This window comes from Callorhinus ursinus, unplaced genomic scaffold (assembly GCF_003265705.2).
Source record: "Callorhinus ursinus isolate GAN/ISIS: 27379988/994484 unplaced genomic scaffold, GSC_fseal_2.0 scaffold5, whole genome shotgun sequence".
Taxonomy (NCBI): Eukaryota; Metazoa; Chordata; class Mammalia; order Carnivora; family Otariidae; genus Callorhinus; species Callorhinus ursinus.
Window position 1 is genome coordinate 81528416 of NW_027397067.1, and position 12904 is coordinate 81541319.

The 12904-nt window shown below is 60.3% G+C and overlaps 1 protein-coding gene across 8 annotated transcripts in view; it reads right to left on the reverse strand.

Annotated features, from left to right (window-relative positions):
- Window positions 1–12904, reverse strand: part of TSNARE1 (t-SNARE domain containing 1) — a 102582-nt gene that overhangs the window by 34014 nt on the left and 55664 nt on the right. For all 8 annotated transcript variants that reach the window (XM_073893296.1, XM_025871203.2, XM_025871205.2 and 5 more), the window contains one exon: window positions 1981–2071. In XM_073893296.1, the coding sequence (XP_073749397.1) occupies window positions 1981–2071 (91 nt within the window). The remainder of the gene's footprint in view (window positions 1–1980; window positions 2072–12904) is intronic.

Here is a 12904-nt window from a genome sequence, read left to right on the forward strand (position 1 = left end):
GGGACCTGCGGCTAATCACACGCCAGGCTGGGTCTCACCCCCAGGGTCAGAACTGCACTCATCAAACCTCTCTCCCACCGCCAGGTGCTCGGCAGCACACGGCCTCCATCCTTCACGTCTTGTTCACCAACACCAGTGCCCCAGATGATGCCTGGCACAGAGCCAGCGCTCAAGACATACTGCCGAGCAAGGGGACAGACAAGCAGGCCCCGAAAGCCGGCACTGCCTGCTCGGGTTTGCGTGAGCACCGCCCGGCTGCCAGACCCGACCCTCACGTCTCTCCACGCCGCACCGGCACAAAGCCACACCAACGCCCTGTGCCCTTGCATCAGAACCACGACATGGACTCCTGGCCCCTCCTGCCCTCATCATCTCCCAGGAGAGGCAGACCCTGCATCTCAAGTCACAGAGTGTGCACCCCTGCCGGGAGGCTTCTCTCTACCTCCAACTGGAACTCAGCCCCAAGCTTGGCGCCCGCCCCTCTGCCGCCATGCAGCTCACGTGAGCCCCTCCAGGAGAGCAGGCTGGCCACAGTTCAGGGGCACTTTTCAGAGGGCCTCAGTGTAGCCCCCGTGTGACTGTGGGTCTGAGTTAGTGTCCGGGGGAGGCTCTTGTGGGGGGCACTCTATGTGTGTCCCGGGACAGAGCCAAGAGCCCAGGGACTCTTCAGTGCTCTCCGGGCTGGGTGATCCAGCATCAGCCCCGTGTGACGGGCACAGCCTTTTCTCCGAGGGAGCAGGGAGCGATTCTAGTGCCTCCCAGCCAGGCTGTCCGACCACCGCCTCATGGGTGTCCTTCTCTCAGCCTCTCACACACAGTAGGTGTTCAATCAGTGTGTGCTGGGTTCTTAGATGGGTGGATGGACGGACAGACCAGTGGCTACGTGGGTGGGTAGACAAATGGAAGGACACATTAGGCTAAAGGCGATCCCTCCACCCCCCAAGGAACTCAAGCTCGGAGTCTCAGCCCTCGTGGTGCACACAGTGACCACATGGACTGTGGACCCAGAAAAACCAGAGTGGCAATCTAGCCGAGACTCCTCCCCGGCTGAGATGCTTCATGCAGGACACTCTCCAGGCCTCAGCGTTCCTCCAGATAAAGGGGCTGAGGACAGCAACAGGCAGGACGGCCAGACGCACCCAACGTGAGCAACACGCACAGGGCCACGCAGCACGTGGCGTCTGCACCGGCCTCTCGCTCGGCGGACCGCTGTGGTCATCGGGTGGCGGCAGTGTCAGCTTCCCGGGCCTGTCGCGGGAACCCTCCACACCACGGTCCAGCCTCTGTCTGCAGAGGCCACACTCCCGCATCCCGGGCCGGGCAGGCACCCAGGTCTGCCGATGGAGTGGGCAGGCGCCCTGGGCAGCATGTGATGAGCGAGGAACAGCTACAGCTCTACTCGTGAACACAGCCCCTGTCCCAGGACCACCGAGAGCTTAAGAGTAATTGAGGCTTTGTGACACACGTCCCCAGCCTTTGGGAATGGGAGAGGGCGTGGATGACAAAGATGCAGATGTGCCAGCCCAGGAAAAGGGGGTGCAGGGAAGTAAGCGGCCAGGGATGAAGGTGATGGGGGGGGCTGCACGGGGGAGGGGCACAAGGTGATGTGAGGAGGGTCAGGGCTGTGAAGGGGGCTGTGGCTCCAAGGATGGTGGCAACTGTGACATCATTACGCGTGTGCTCTGATGATGAGCACTGGCGTGGGTGAGGACGCGGTGGTGCGGGGTGGCAGGGTGGGTGACGGGAGGTGGCGGCGGGGGCGGGGTGTCACGCGTCTCTGTCCAGACAATCCGGCTGGGACTCGGGGCCTCCAGAGCAGCGCCTGGCATACAGCAGGTGCCCAGCGAGCACATCGAGCTCCGGCCCAGGTGGCGCACCGGCCCAAGCCCAGGCCAGCGCAGGCATCCCGGGCCCCCCCACCCCCCCAGGGCCCCCCCCCCCCCGGGCCCCCCCCCCCCCCCCGCCTCCAGGGCCACATACCCGGGAGCAGCCCCGCAGGAGCGCCGACATCTGCCTCAGGGCACTGGTACTGGCTGCGATGGTCTTGTTGGTCTCCTGCTGTGCCGTGTGCCTGCAGCGGGGCCGGGGAAGAGAGAGAGGACAGGGAGGGGACGGCGGGAGGGGAAGGCCCCGAGAGCGGCCGGGGCGGCAGAAAGGTGACCAGACAAGAGCAGGAGCAGGGGTCAAGGGTCGCAGCGGCAGAAGAGTCAACAGGAGCAGGAGAACCAGCAGGAAGACCAGAGGCAGAGGCACAACAGAGCAGCCATGGGAGGGGACGAGGGTCAGAGGCCCAGAGAGACGGACAGACAGACACACCCACAGACGGAGAAGGCAGGGACAGGGCGGGGGAGGAGGGAGAGGACAGGGGTGAGCTCGGACTGGGGGGGACGGCCCGTAGCGCACATCACACCCGAGCTGCCACGGTCAGGAGCCCCGCCCCGCATGGCCGCTGCATGCCCCGCACACAAGCTGCGTCTGGGCCCACCTGTCCGGGGGTCAGTGAGGTCAGGAATCTGGGGGAGCAGGGTGGCCACAGACACCCCTGGCCCCACAGCCTCTGTGGGCCGGGATGACTCTCCCACCTCCAGCCCCAAGAACACTGGGGGCCGGGCCCAGGATTTTGGTTTGTGGTTCGTGGTTCTGAGTGTGACCTCGAAGGGACTGAAAAGACCAGCTCCTCACCCGCTTCGGGGAGACCATGGCCCCCCTAGACAGAGCAACACCGGGGGCAGACCCTGCCCTCGGGCCTTGTGCGGGCACATGCACCAGAGAAGAGCCCTCCTGACCCTTTGAGTTGCAGCCTGATGCCCCCTTTGCTCCCTGCAAGAGCCCGCGTGGCAGGGGTGGGGGCACCACCTGACCTGCGCCTGGGTCCCTGACACCTGCCCTTAGGCCACACAGACGGCGCAGCATAGAGCCGGCGGGGGGCGGGGGGTGGGGGATGGGGAGGAGCCCCCAGGCCAGCCTGGGAGGGTGTCATCTGAGGACCGCAGCGTGAGCACCCTTTCCACCGGGCCACCAACAAATTACGGGAAACCGCAGATTACAGTTTCCCCTCGGATTCACTCAATCATTGCGCACCACTGAGCCCCCCACTCTCCTTACTGCACCTCCCCCCATGGTCCCCACGCTCCCTCCCACCCCATGGCCCACAGTTTGCCCTCCTGGCACCCCCCCGCCCCAGCTTGGTCAGACCCTGGACCACCCTCTTCGCTCCCCGTGCTCACCTCCTGGGTGCTCTCCTTTAGCCTCGTGGCCTTCAGTCACCTGTGTGCCGCCGTCCCCCACACCCGTCCACACCTGGGCCTGAACTCAGGCCTGGCCCCACCAACAGCCCGCTGGGCACCTCCACCTGGATGTCCAGTGGCGTCTCAAACTCCACATGCCCAAACCACCCTCCCCTCCGCGGGCTCGCCCACGGCAACTCCGTCCCTCTAGTCCCTCCAGCCAAAGCCCCAGGGCCACCCTTCCCAAAGCCTCTCTCCTCCCATTCTTGAGAGCAGTGCGACCCTCAGGCACTGACCCAGACTCGGGCCGCCTCTCGCCCACTGCTCCCACGTGCCCCCTCGTGCCCAGCACTGCATCTCACCAGCAGCCTGCAGCTGGCACATCGCGTCCGGCCACGCCCTCCAAACCCCAGAGCTCTGAGGCACGGCCGCGTGTGCTCCGTGGAAGCACAGTCCCCGCTCCTGTCACCTTGTCCCCCTGTTCTCACCGTGCTGGACAGACCCCTGCCTCTCTGCCTGCACCCCCTACCACCTCTGCAGCCACCCTGAAGGACAACGGGTACAGGCAGCCATGCCCAGGGCTTGTGACCAGCAATAGCCGCCTGGACAGAGGACACTGGACGGACGGGAGCGGTGGGACAAGTACCTCCGGCTCATGGAGGCCGCCGCCTTGGGGGGGGGTAGGCTCGCCCCCCCGGCCCCGCTCCCACCGCCCCCTCCACTTCTGCCCTGATGTCACAAAGTGCTCGCACTCCCGCCCCGCTGTGCCCCCGGCTAGAACACAGAAGCAGCACTGAGACAGTCCCTTCCACGACTGGGAGAGCCTACGTTCTAACATCTTGTTGAGGATCCCTGCTACTGCGTTTACAGGGATGTGCAGCACGTTTTCTCCTAGAGTCACTGCTCCGGTGTTGGTGTCAGCACCGCGCTGGGAAAGGCGAGCGCTCTGCCTTCTGCGGTGTGTGTGGTGTAACTACGACCTCTGATCCTGGGTGTCTGTGGGAATGTCTTTAAGGACACACGTAAATCCTCCGATAGAGAGCTATTTAGGTTTTCCCTTCCTTCTTGAGTCAGTTTTGAGAATTTCTATCTTTTGAGAAATTTTTCTGGTCCATCTTCGTTATGAAGTATCATAATAGAGCCACAATATTTCCTAATCGGCCTTTCCGTGTTGGATCTGGAGTCCTGGTCTCTCTCTTACTCTTTTTTGTTTCTGTTAACTGGTTCATGCTTTACGAATGGATGAGCTTTCTTCTACCTGTACGCTCTCTCCTTCCCTTGTGACTGGCTTGCTGGCTTCTCAGGCGGCCTGTGGATGCTGGTTTTTTGTCTTCTCTGCTGTGAGCAGGTGAGCCCCGCCCCCCCTTCCACGGCCGCTCCCACCGCGTCTGCAGCCCTCCTTCCTCGTGTTTCATTTCCTGCCAGTCTCCTCCTGTTGATGGTGTGTGCCACTCACACGGTGAGTGGGTCTCTCTACAAGGCTCTTCATGAAAACGAGCAGCATGGAGATGGGCCATCTCCAGACATCCTTGTGGCCCTGGCTGCCTGGCCCTGACCGATAGGTGCCCCCTCAGCCCCCCGTGAAAGGAATAACAGATCATGACCAAGAGGATTCCATCCCAGGAGCGCAGGGTTGACCTAACACTCAAAAAAACAGTGAATGAAATCCTCATAGTAACAGAATAAGTTTTAAAAGGAGAAAACCAGATCCGTAAATTATATAAATTACAAAAAGCATTTGATAAAATTCAACACATATTCGTTATAAAAACTCTAGGAAAACCAGAACAAAGAAGAGAACTTGTTCGGCTGAAGTCCCAGGACACAAGGCAACACACAAAATCAGGTGTATTTCTGCATACTTGTAACCAACAACTACAAAGTGAAATTTAAACGATAATAATTTGTAGAATAGTATTAAAAAACACGAAATTATTAATGATATATTGAATAAAATACACACAAGACCTGCACACTAACCTTATAAGGAACTGCCGGAGAAAATGGAAGAACATTTATATCAGAGAAACCCTGACCATCTTCACAGGTTGGAAAACTCAAGATTGTTAAGAGGTCAATTCTCCTCAAGTTGGTCTACAGAGTCAATGCAATCTCAAGTAAAATTGAAGTAGAATATGAAAATAGCAGAAATTGACAAGCTATTCTAAAATTGATATTAAAATACAAAGCACCAGAAATATCCAAAAGAATTGCACAAAAAGATGAACAAAGCTGTAGGCACCCACAACGGATGTCAGGACTTACTCTAACACTTCAGTGATTAAGACAACGCGGTGCTGTCAAAAAGACAGACATACAAACCAATGAAACAGAACTACCCAAAATGCAGCCACACATACATGATCAAGTACTTTTTGGTTACCCTGGTGCCAAGGTACTCACAACAGGGAGAGGGTAACCCTCTCAACAAACAGTGGGGAATAACTGGATAATCATATGCTAAAAACAAAAAAAACTAGCCTGGACGCCGGCCCCGTGCTGCATGCCCGGGGCTCGGGCGTGACACACAGCAGGCAACCAGCAAGACCCAGGCGCCCCCCCCCAGCCTCCGGTGCCCAGGCAAGTCTGCGGAAGAAGGGGCGCCGACCAGCCGAGCTGCACAGGGAGGCAGGGGGTCAGGAGGCTAAGGGAGGGGCAGCATCGCACACGAAGCATGGCCAGGGCAGGCAACCAGCAGTCAAAGGAGGGCCTGGAGGCTCAGGCCCAGGAGCTCTGGAAGAGCAGAATGGGGAGGAGACACGTTTGGGCAGGAGGGCCAGGGCAGGTGAAGGTGAGGGGCGCCCACGGCCACCAGCTACGTCTCTTCAGGGCACAGAGCGCCACGGGCATGCCACAGGCATGTGCTCCCCCAACATGGGAAGGAAGAGAAGAGGCTGGAACGAGGAGGCGGAGCCAGCAAAGGAGAATGACGCATGACCCACACCAGCGAAGGCAAAAGCCCAGGAGAGCAAGGTGCACAGGCCAGACAGACGCTTCTAGGAGGGAGTATCTCAACAATAAAAAGACCAAAGAACACAATTCAAAAATGGGAAGAGGATCTGAACAGACACACCTTCAAAGACATACAAATGGTCAACACGCCTGTGAAAAGATGCTCACTCAACGTCGTTATCAGGAAATGCAAATCCCCTCGAGAGGACAGAAGACGCACGTCCACCGGGGCCACAGCAGCCTTCCTCGTGACGACCCGGAAGAAACAATCCCCAGCGCGACAGCTGAGGAGCGGCACGTCAGCGAGCTCCGGCGGCTCTGACAAACACCACGACCGGACGCCTTAGAGACAGCAGACGAGCCCCTCACAGGCTGGAGTCTGGAAAAGTCCAGGAAAGGGATGCTGGCTTCCGTGTCCGACGAGGACCACCTTCCAGTTCAGAGATGGCGTCCTCCAAGGGTGGAAGGGGCCGGGGGCTCTCTGGGGTCCTTTTACACACAGGCGCTCGTCCCATTTGGGAGGGCTGCCCCCACCGGACCTACTCCCCTTCCTGAGGGCCCGCTCCTGGCCCCGTCCTCCTGGGGTGAGGTTTTGACCTACGGATTTGGAGGGACGTCCAACGGTGGACTACTACTCAGCCACTGAGGCCTTGAGGAGGCTCTGGGAAACCAGTAGGAAACTGCCCGTGCTCGGTGGGCCCAGCGTGTGCCCAGCGTGTGCTCATCAGTCCAAAGCCCCTGAGGCAAGCACCCAGGCCTGCCCTTACGCAGTCCCACAGGCAGGGGCGAGGCTACCCCCCAGCACAGCAGTGTGGCCATCAGGGATGCTCAAGGGTCCCAGCTGCCTGGGGTCGGGGGGGGGGGGGGTCACCAGTCGGCAGGAGCTCAGCCCCTGACCCACCAGACTGAAGGGACAGCTGTCAGGCCGAGGGGGCGGCTGTCCAGGCCGTACATGGCAATCCTCCCTGCCTCTCCTGCAGTTCCCTCCACCCACAGTGACCGCCTCCTCCTCCAACTTGCCTTCACGGCCATCCATCATGCCATTGCATTCTAGAACCTTCCACCGGCTTCCCACTGCTTTGGAAATAAAGCCCAAGCCATGTGCCAGGCCTACAAGGCCCATGTGGTCTGGCCTGTGCCCACCTCACTGACCCCCCCCCCCAGGCAGGCTGCTACTTCGGGGGCTCGTCCAACATGCCCACTGCTGCTTTAGAATTTGCAGCAGTTTGAAGAGTGGCTGCAAAAGCTTCTGACCGCTCCCACTGAGGGGTGGGGTTGGGTCCCTTCTCCTTGAGTCGGGACAGGCTCAACCGCACCTTCTTCGCTAGAGCATCTGCTCCGGAGCCCTGAGCTGAGGAAGTTCAGCCCCCGGGAGGCCGCCGTGCCACAGGAGAGCCCACGTGCGGATGCCACGGGGGACATGCCAGGTCAGTTCTGCATCTGTCTGCTGACCGTGAGTGGTGAAGAAGCTTCCAGATGCTCCAGCCCCAGCTGCGGAGGCACCCCAGCTCTGAGTGTTCTCAGCTGAGTCCCAGACATCCTGAAGCCAACACAAGCCTCCTCACAGCACCTGCCAAATGGGCTCACCAGCTCTGAGGTTTCAGTCCCACCGGCCTCCAGGCCTCGCGTCTGGCCCCAGGGCTGCTGTCAGGCTTCCCCTAGAGACGGAGCTGAACATCACGCGCAAGTCCTGACAGCGACCCCGGGTTAAGATGACAGGTGCTGGCACCCCCACTTCCCAGGGAGCAGTTGTGTGCAGCCCGGGAAAGTCCTCCCTCTCCTGCCTCGGCTTTCTGACGGAGTCGGGGAAGCCCCGGGCCCCGAGGCAGCTCTGAGGAGTCAGCGGCAGATCTCAGGTCAGCCCAGATGATGGGGGCCGATGCTACCGGGGATGACTTCTGACAGCAGAGGACAGAGCGAGGGCTGGAAGTGTGTCCCCCCAACCCCAGTTCTTAAGCAAATTCCGGCTCTGTCTCTGCAGCCACGTGCATGTGTGACCGGGCTGGAATGAGCAGCTCACGTGGCACCAGATCCGGCTGGTCTGAGCTCTGGGAGGAGGAAGACAGAGCCTGCCCGGTGCCTCCACAGCAGCCCTGGGCTGTCAGCACTAGGCCCCTGCAAGAGCCTCAGCCCCATGCAGTGCTGGATTAGCGTGATCCAGGCCTCCCTGATCACCTTGGAGCCGATCCGGACACAAATCCTGCCAAGGGGAGGAAGGTGCTGCCCACTCGGAGCCAGGGGCACCCTAGGGCCCTATCCCGCCACCAGGACCTCTGCCCTGCCCCCACAACCACCCACCGGGGCCTCCACCCTGCCCCCCACCCCAGATCGCAGCCCTACCCCCCAGGCAGCATCGGGCAGACCCTGAGCAGACACCTCTCACACACACCCCCGCGTGGGACCCCACATGGGGCCACCTCGACCTGCACAGGGTCAAGTGAGAGGATGCGCATGCAGCAGCCCCCACAAACCTGAGACGGTCAGAACATCCCAGGGAGACCGTCCCGTGTCCCACACTAGGGGTGGGACACTGGGTGGTCACCTCCCTTCTCCAGGCGGGAAGCCCCCTTGGTGAACACAGACTCACCCCCATGCTGCAAACCAGGGAGAGGGAGGGGTGCCTTCAGGCTGGGCGAGAATGGAGAACAGGTGCCGACGGCAGGAGCGACCCGCAGACCGGCTCCAGGGACAGGACTAGGCCCTCAGCACGGGGGCAGGGGCAGCCTGCCAGGTACCTGCCTCCACCGTCAAATGAGGACCCGCACCCCTGCGAGGCAGGTGGGTGAGGCCGGTCCCTAGGAGGAGGAGGCACTGCCATGGCCCCCTGAGGACGGCTCAGGGCTCCAGACCACCCACCCTCCCCCAGGTACACCTGCCCCGTCCAGTCCAGCCTCCGGGCAGGGGCCCCACCACACTCCCGGTGATCAGCAAGCACCAACACACAGGACTCCAAGCAGAGCTCTGCTCCCCCCCTTCCCCCTAGCCAGGCCACCCTCCAGCAACACAGGGCGGGGGGGTCTCGGGGCTCTGGGGACCGCAGCAGAGCTCCTGAGCTGAGGGCCCAGGCAGCCGCCATACCCTTCAAGAAGCACTGCTACCCTCTGAGGCCATTCTCCATCCCCCACGGCTCCCTCCACCCGCACCCCTGCTCTGGGCCGTCCTCCCACTGCAGCCAGATCTGACTGAATCTCTGCGGGGCTGAGCCCAGCACCAGGCACGGACTCCATCACTGCCTCCTTCCCACAGGACACCGCTGGAAGGGTCTGGGTCCTCACGTCAAAGACCGGGACACCCGGGTCACACTGCATGTCACACAGCCAGGAGGGGACAGGCTGACCCCCCCATGCCCCACTGCCCAGCCTGTCAGCACATGGCTCCAGGGCTGAGCTGGCCAGGGCACCAGGCTACAGACACGGTGGGGTGCCAGGGAGTGTGGTGCGGGATGGGGGTAGGCCACCGTGGGGCGCTGGGGGGGGGGGGCACACTAAGGGAGGGGCTCTGGAGTAGAAGAGGCAGGCCATGCTGGACAGCAGGATGGCCCATGCACCCCCCTGCTTCATGGGCCTCCAGACATGTTCCCAAACATTGCCCCTGGGGCTGTCTGTCACCCCGGGTGCAGGATACAGCAGTCAAGGTGTTTCTGGTGGAGGGAGCTGAGGAGCAGCCCCTGAGGGAGGTGGCATTGGGCGGGCACTAGAGGAAGAGATGGCCCACGTGAAGGTGGAAAAGTGAGAGGTGAGGGGTTGGCATGCACCCCCACACACCCCGGGCAGGGCCACCCACCCGCCTCTGCTTTCTGCCCCCAAGGTCCACCGGTCCTGGTTCGGGGCACCCAGCCCACTGCAGCCTCCAGGACCCCCATGACCACTCTCCTGGTGTCTCCCAGGCCCCATGCAGGCCCTCCCTCTGCCTTAGTGAGGCCGAAGCCCACAGGCCCCTTCACAGATGCCAATGCAACAGACAGACAGGGGAGAGCTTGTCTGCACTTTGACCACCACGGGACTCAAGCATGTTGTGAGAGGCAGGCAGTGCGGTCCAGCCCCATGCCCGCTCGGAGGAGCTGGGACCACCGGAGCACCAGAGCTGGGGAGCCGTCCCCATCCAGCCCAGAAGGAGCCTCTCTGCCTGCTGTGTACACAGCCCAACAACAGCCAGGTGAGGGCTGAGCCCCATGCCCCTGATGCTGTGCCCAGGGCCCTACAGACTGGAGCCAGCACTGTCCCACAGCACGTTCAGGAGGCTGAGGGGACAGGCCCCTGGCCACAGGCACACTGCTCACACAGGGCTCCTGGAACACCCATCCTTCCATTCCACAGCAGGCAGGGTGACACCTCCAAGAGACAAACAGACAGACAAGGTCCCGCGGCCACTGAGCTTCACTCCACAGGGGAGAGAGTTCTCCAACCTGGCTACCTCAGCCGACCGGGGAACCCATGACAGCGCCCAAGGCGGGGTCCGCTCAGAATCCTGACACAAATGCCAAAGACCACACATGTCTTGTGCAAGGCGAGAAGATCAGGCTCAATTCTGTGAGGATCTTAGGCCACTAGATGTATTCATCTTAAAGGAATGTCCTCTCTCCCGAGATCAGAGCCCACCCGCTTCTATCATACTGAAATGCCTTATCTTCTGTAAAATAAGGGCAATAATGGATGATAGTGAACTTTTTTCAGTCCTTCCTTGACAAAATAAAAAAACCACTGACTGCCAACATGGAGAAAACCCAGAGTTGGCAGCTTACACTGGCCTCAGTCATTTAAAAATGCTAACAATCCATGATATGCACAAATTCCACCATGAAAGGGGTCCTGGAAGGCCTGAGGCCTGCAGCCTGGTGATGAGCTACCCTGCAAGCAGAGGGGCTCTGGTGGGAACGGGGTTCTGGTTGGGGGGGACAGGAAGGTGCCAAAGCCAGAGTTGCTGGATCTGAAAGCTGAGGTCGACGGGGCAGGAACGGGGGCAGTGGTCCCAACCACACTCCATCACACAGGCAGGCCTGGCATCAGGCAGGAAGGTGCAGGAGCCAGCTCTCCTCTCCAGACCCGCGCCGGTGACACCAGCCTCCAGCCAGCTGGGCAAGGCAGCCCTGGAAACGCGCTCAGGGGCCAGGGCCCTGAAAATGCCAGCCGCTCAACCCAGGGGACACCGCTCCAGAGACCCAACCTGGAAACAGGCGTGAATAGAAGGATCCACCACAGCACTGTTCCCAGGAACTAAGAAATGGGAAGAGCCCGAAGATCCGGCTCAGAGTCTCAGCTCGATAATTACCCAGATTCAACAGTATCCTCCACAGCTCTGAAGAGCATGTTTCTAGTGTGTAATAAGGGCACACGCACCCCAGATTCCTAACGGTAAAAAGCGGGATCCGGAACATTATTCACTGAAATCCAATTCTGCAAAATGCGTAAGGACTTGACAAGAGGCTGGCAGGAAATACCGAAATGTTAACAGTGCCTCCTCAGACATCCTGTGTGGCCACATTTCCTATAATGAACATATGCTATTTTCACAATCAGAAAATAGTATGTTATTTTAAAAAAAGAAATAAAAATAATTAAAAACAGAATTGTACATAAAACCTGCAAAGGACCCTCAGTTGCCTTAAGTTCTGGACCCCCGAACTCAGCAGAAGTGGTCCCAGCTAGCCTGTATGGATGGACAGGTAGTGGGTGAGATGGATGGATGAACCAATGCATGGGTGGGTGGATGGATAGATGGGTGGGTAGGTGGTGGCTGGACAGGTAGACGGGTAGGTAGGTGCGCGGGCAGATGGGTGGGTGGGTAGATGGATGTCCAGGTGGATAGATGGACAGGTGGGTGGGCACACGGGTAAGGGAATGAATGCACGGGTGGGTGGCTGGATGGACACACAGATGGACAGGGTAATGGATAAATAGATGAAGAGGGGCTGTGGCCTCTCCAACAGACATCAATGCCAAGAAGAGACATGTGGTCTTGGCCACAGCCCACACCCCTCAGAGTACATTTGGCCCACCACCCCACACCATCGTCCTTCCCAGGCAGGAGGCTCAGGCTCCACCAATCCAGGATCCCCTGGCAAGGAGGTGGCAAAGGGAACGAGGGTGTAAATGCAGGTCTCAGGCTCTCCCCCTCAGTGCTCCCCCCCGGGCCATGCTGGGATCACATGGCTTTCTCATGAAGTGTCACCAGGCCCTGGGTGGCAGGGCATAAACAGAGCTGCCCCCTGCCCCATGCCAGCCAGGCTAGCCCCCCTGCAGAAATCGCCTTTCTCGCTCCCCACAGACCCAGCTCCTGAGAAGCCTTTCTGTGAGGAGCACAGCTTCATCCTAGGCAACCCCAAAAGGAAAGCCCAACAGGACCCCCACCCCCACAGGGGCAGAACCAAACCACACAGCCCCACTCCAACCCAGCCTGTATGTCCACCACCTGCAAGCTGCCTGTGCACACGGTACACCCGTGTCACCTGGTGTGTCCACAGGTGTGTTCACACGTGTGCAGGCCCCGTCAGTGAGCTCTGGTCTGTGACACACACATTTGGGCCAAAAAGCACGCAAGCAGACGCATGTCTCCCACCTGAGCAGACACCAGCATGCATGGGTGCGCCCCATGAGGGGGACGATGGGTGTGAGCTCAGCCTCAGGCTTCGAGCACGAGCGCGGCTGGCCCTCGGGTGTATGGGGCGTGCATGTGGTCCCGGCAGGTGTGGGGCTGGTATGTGGACAGGCAGGCACACAAGTGGGTGC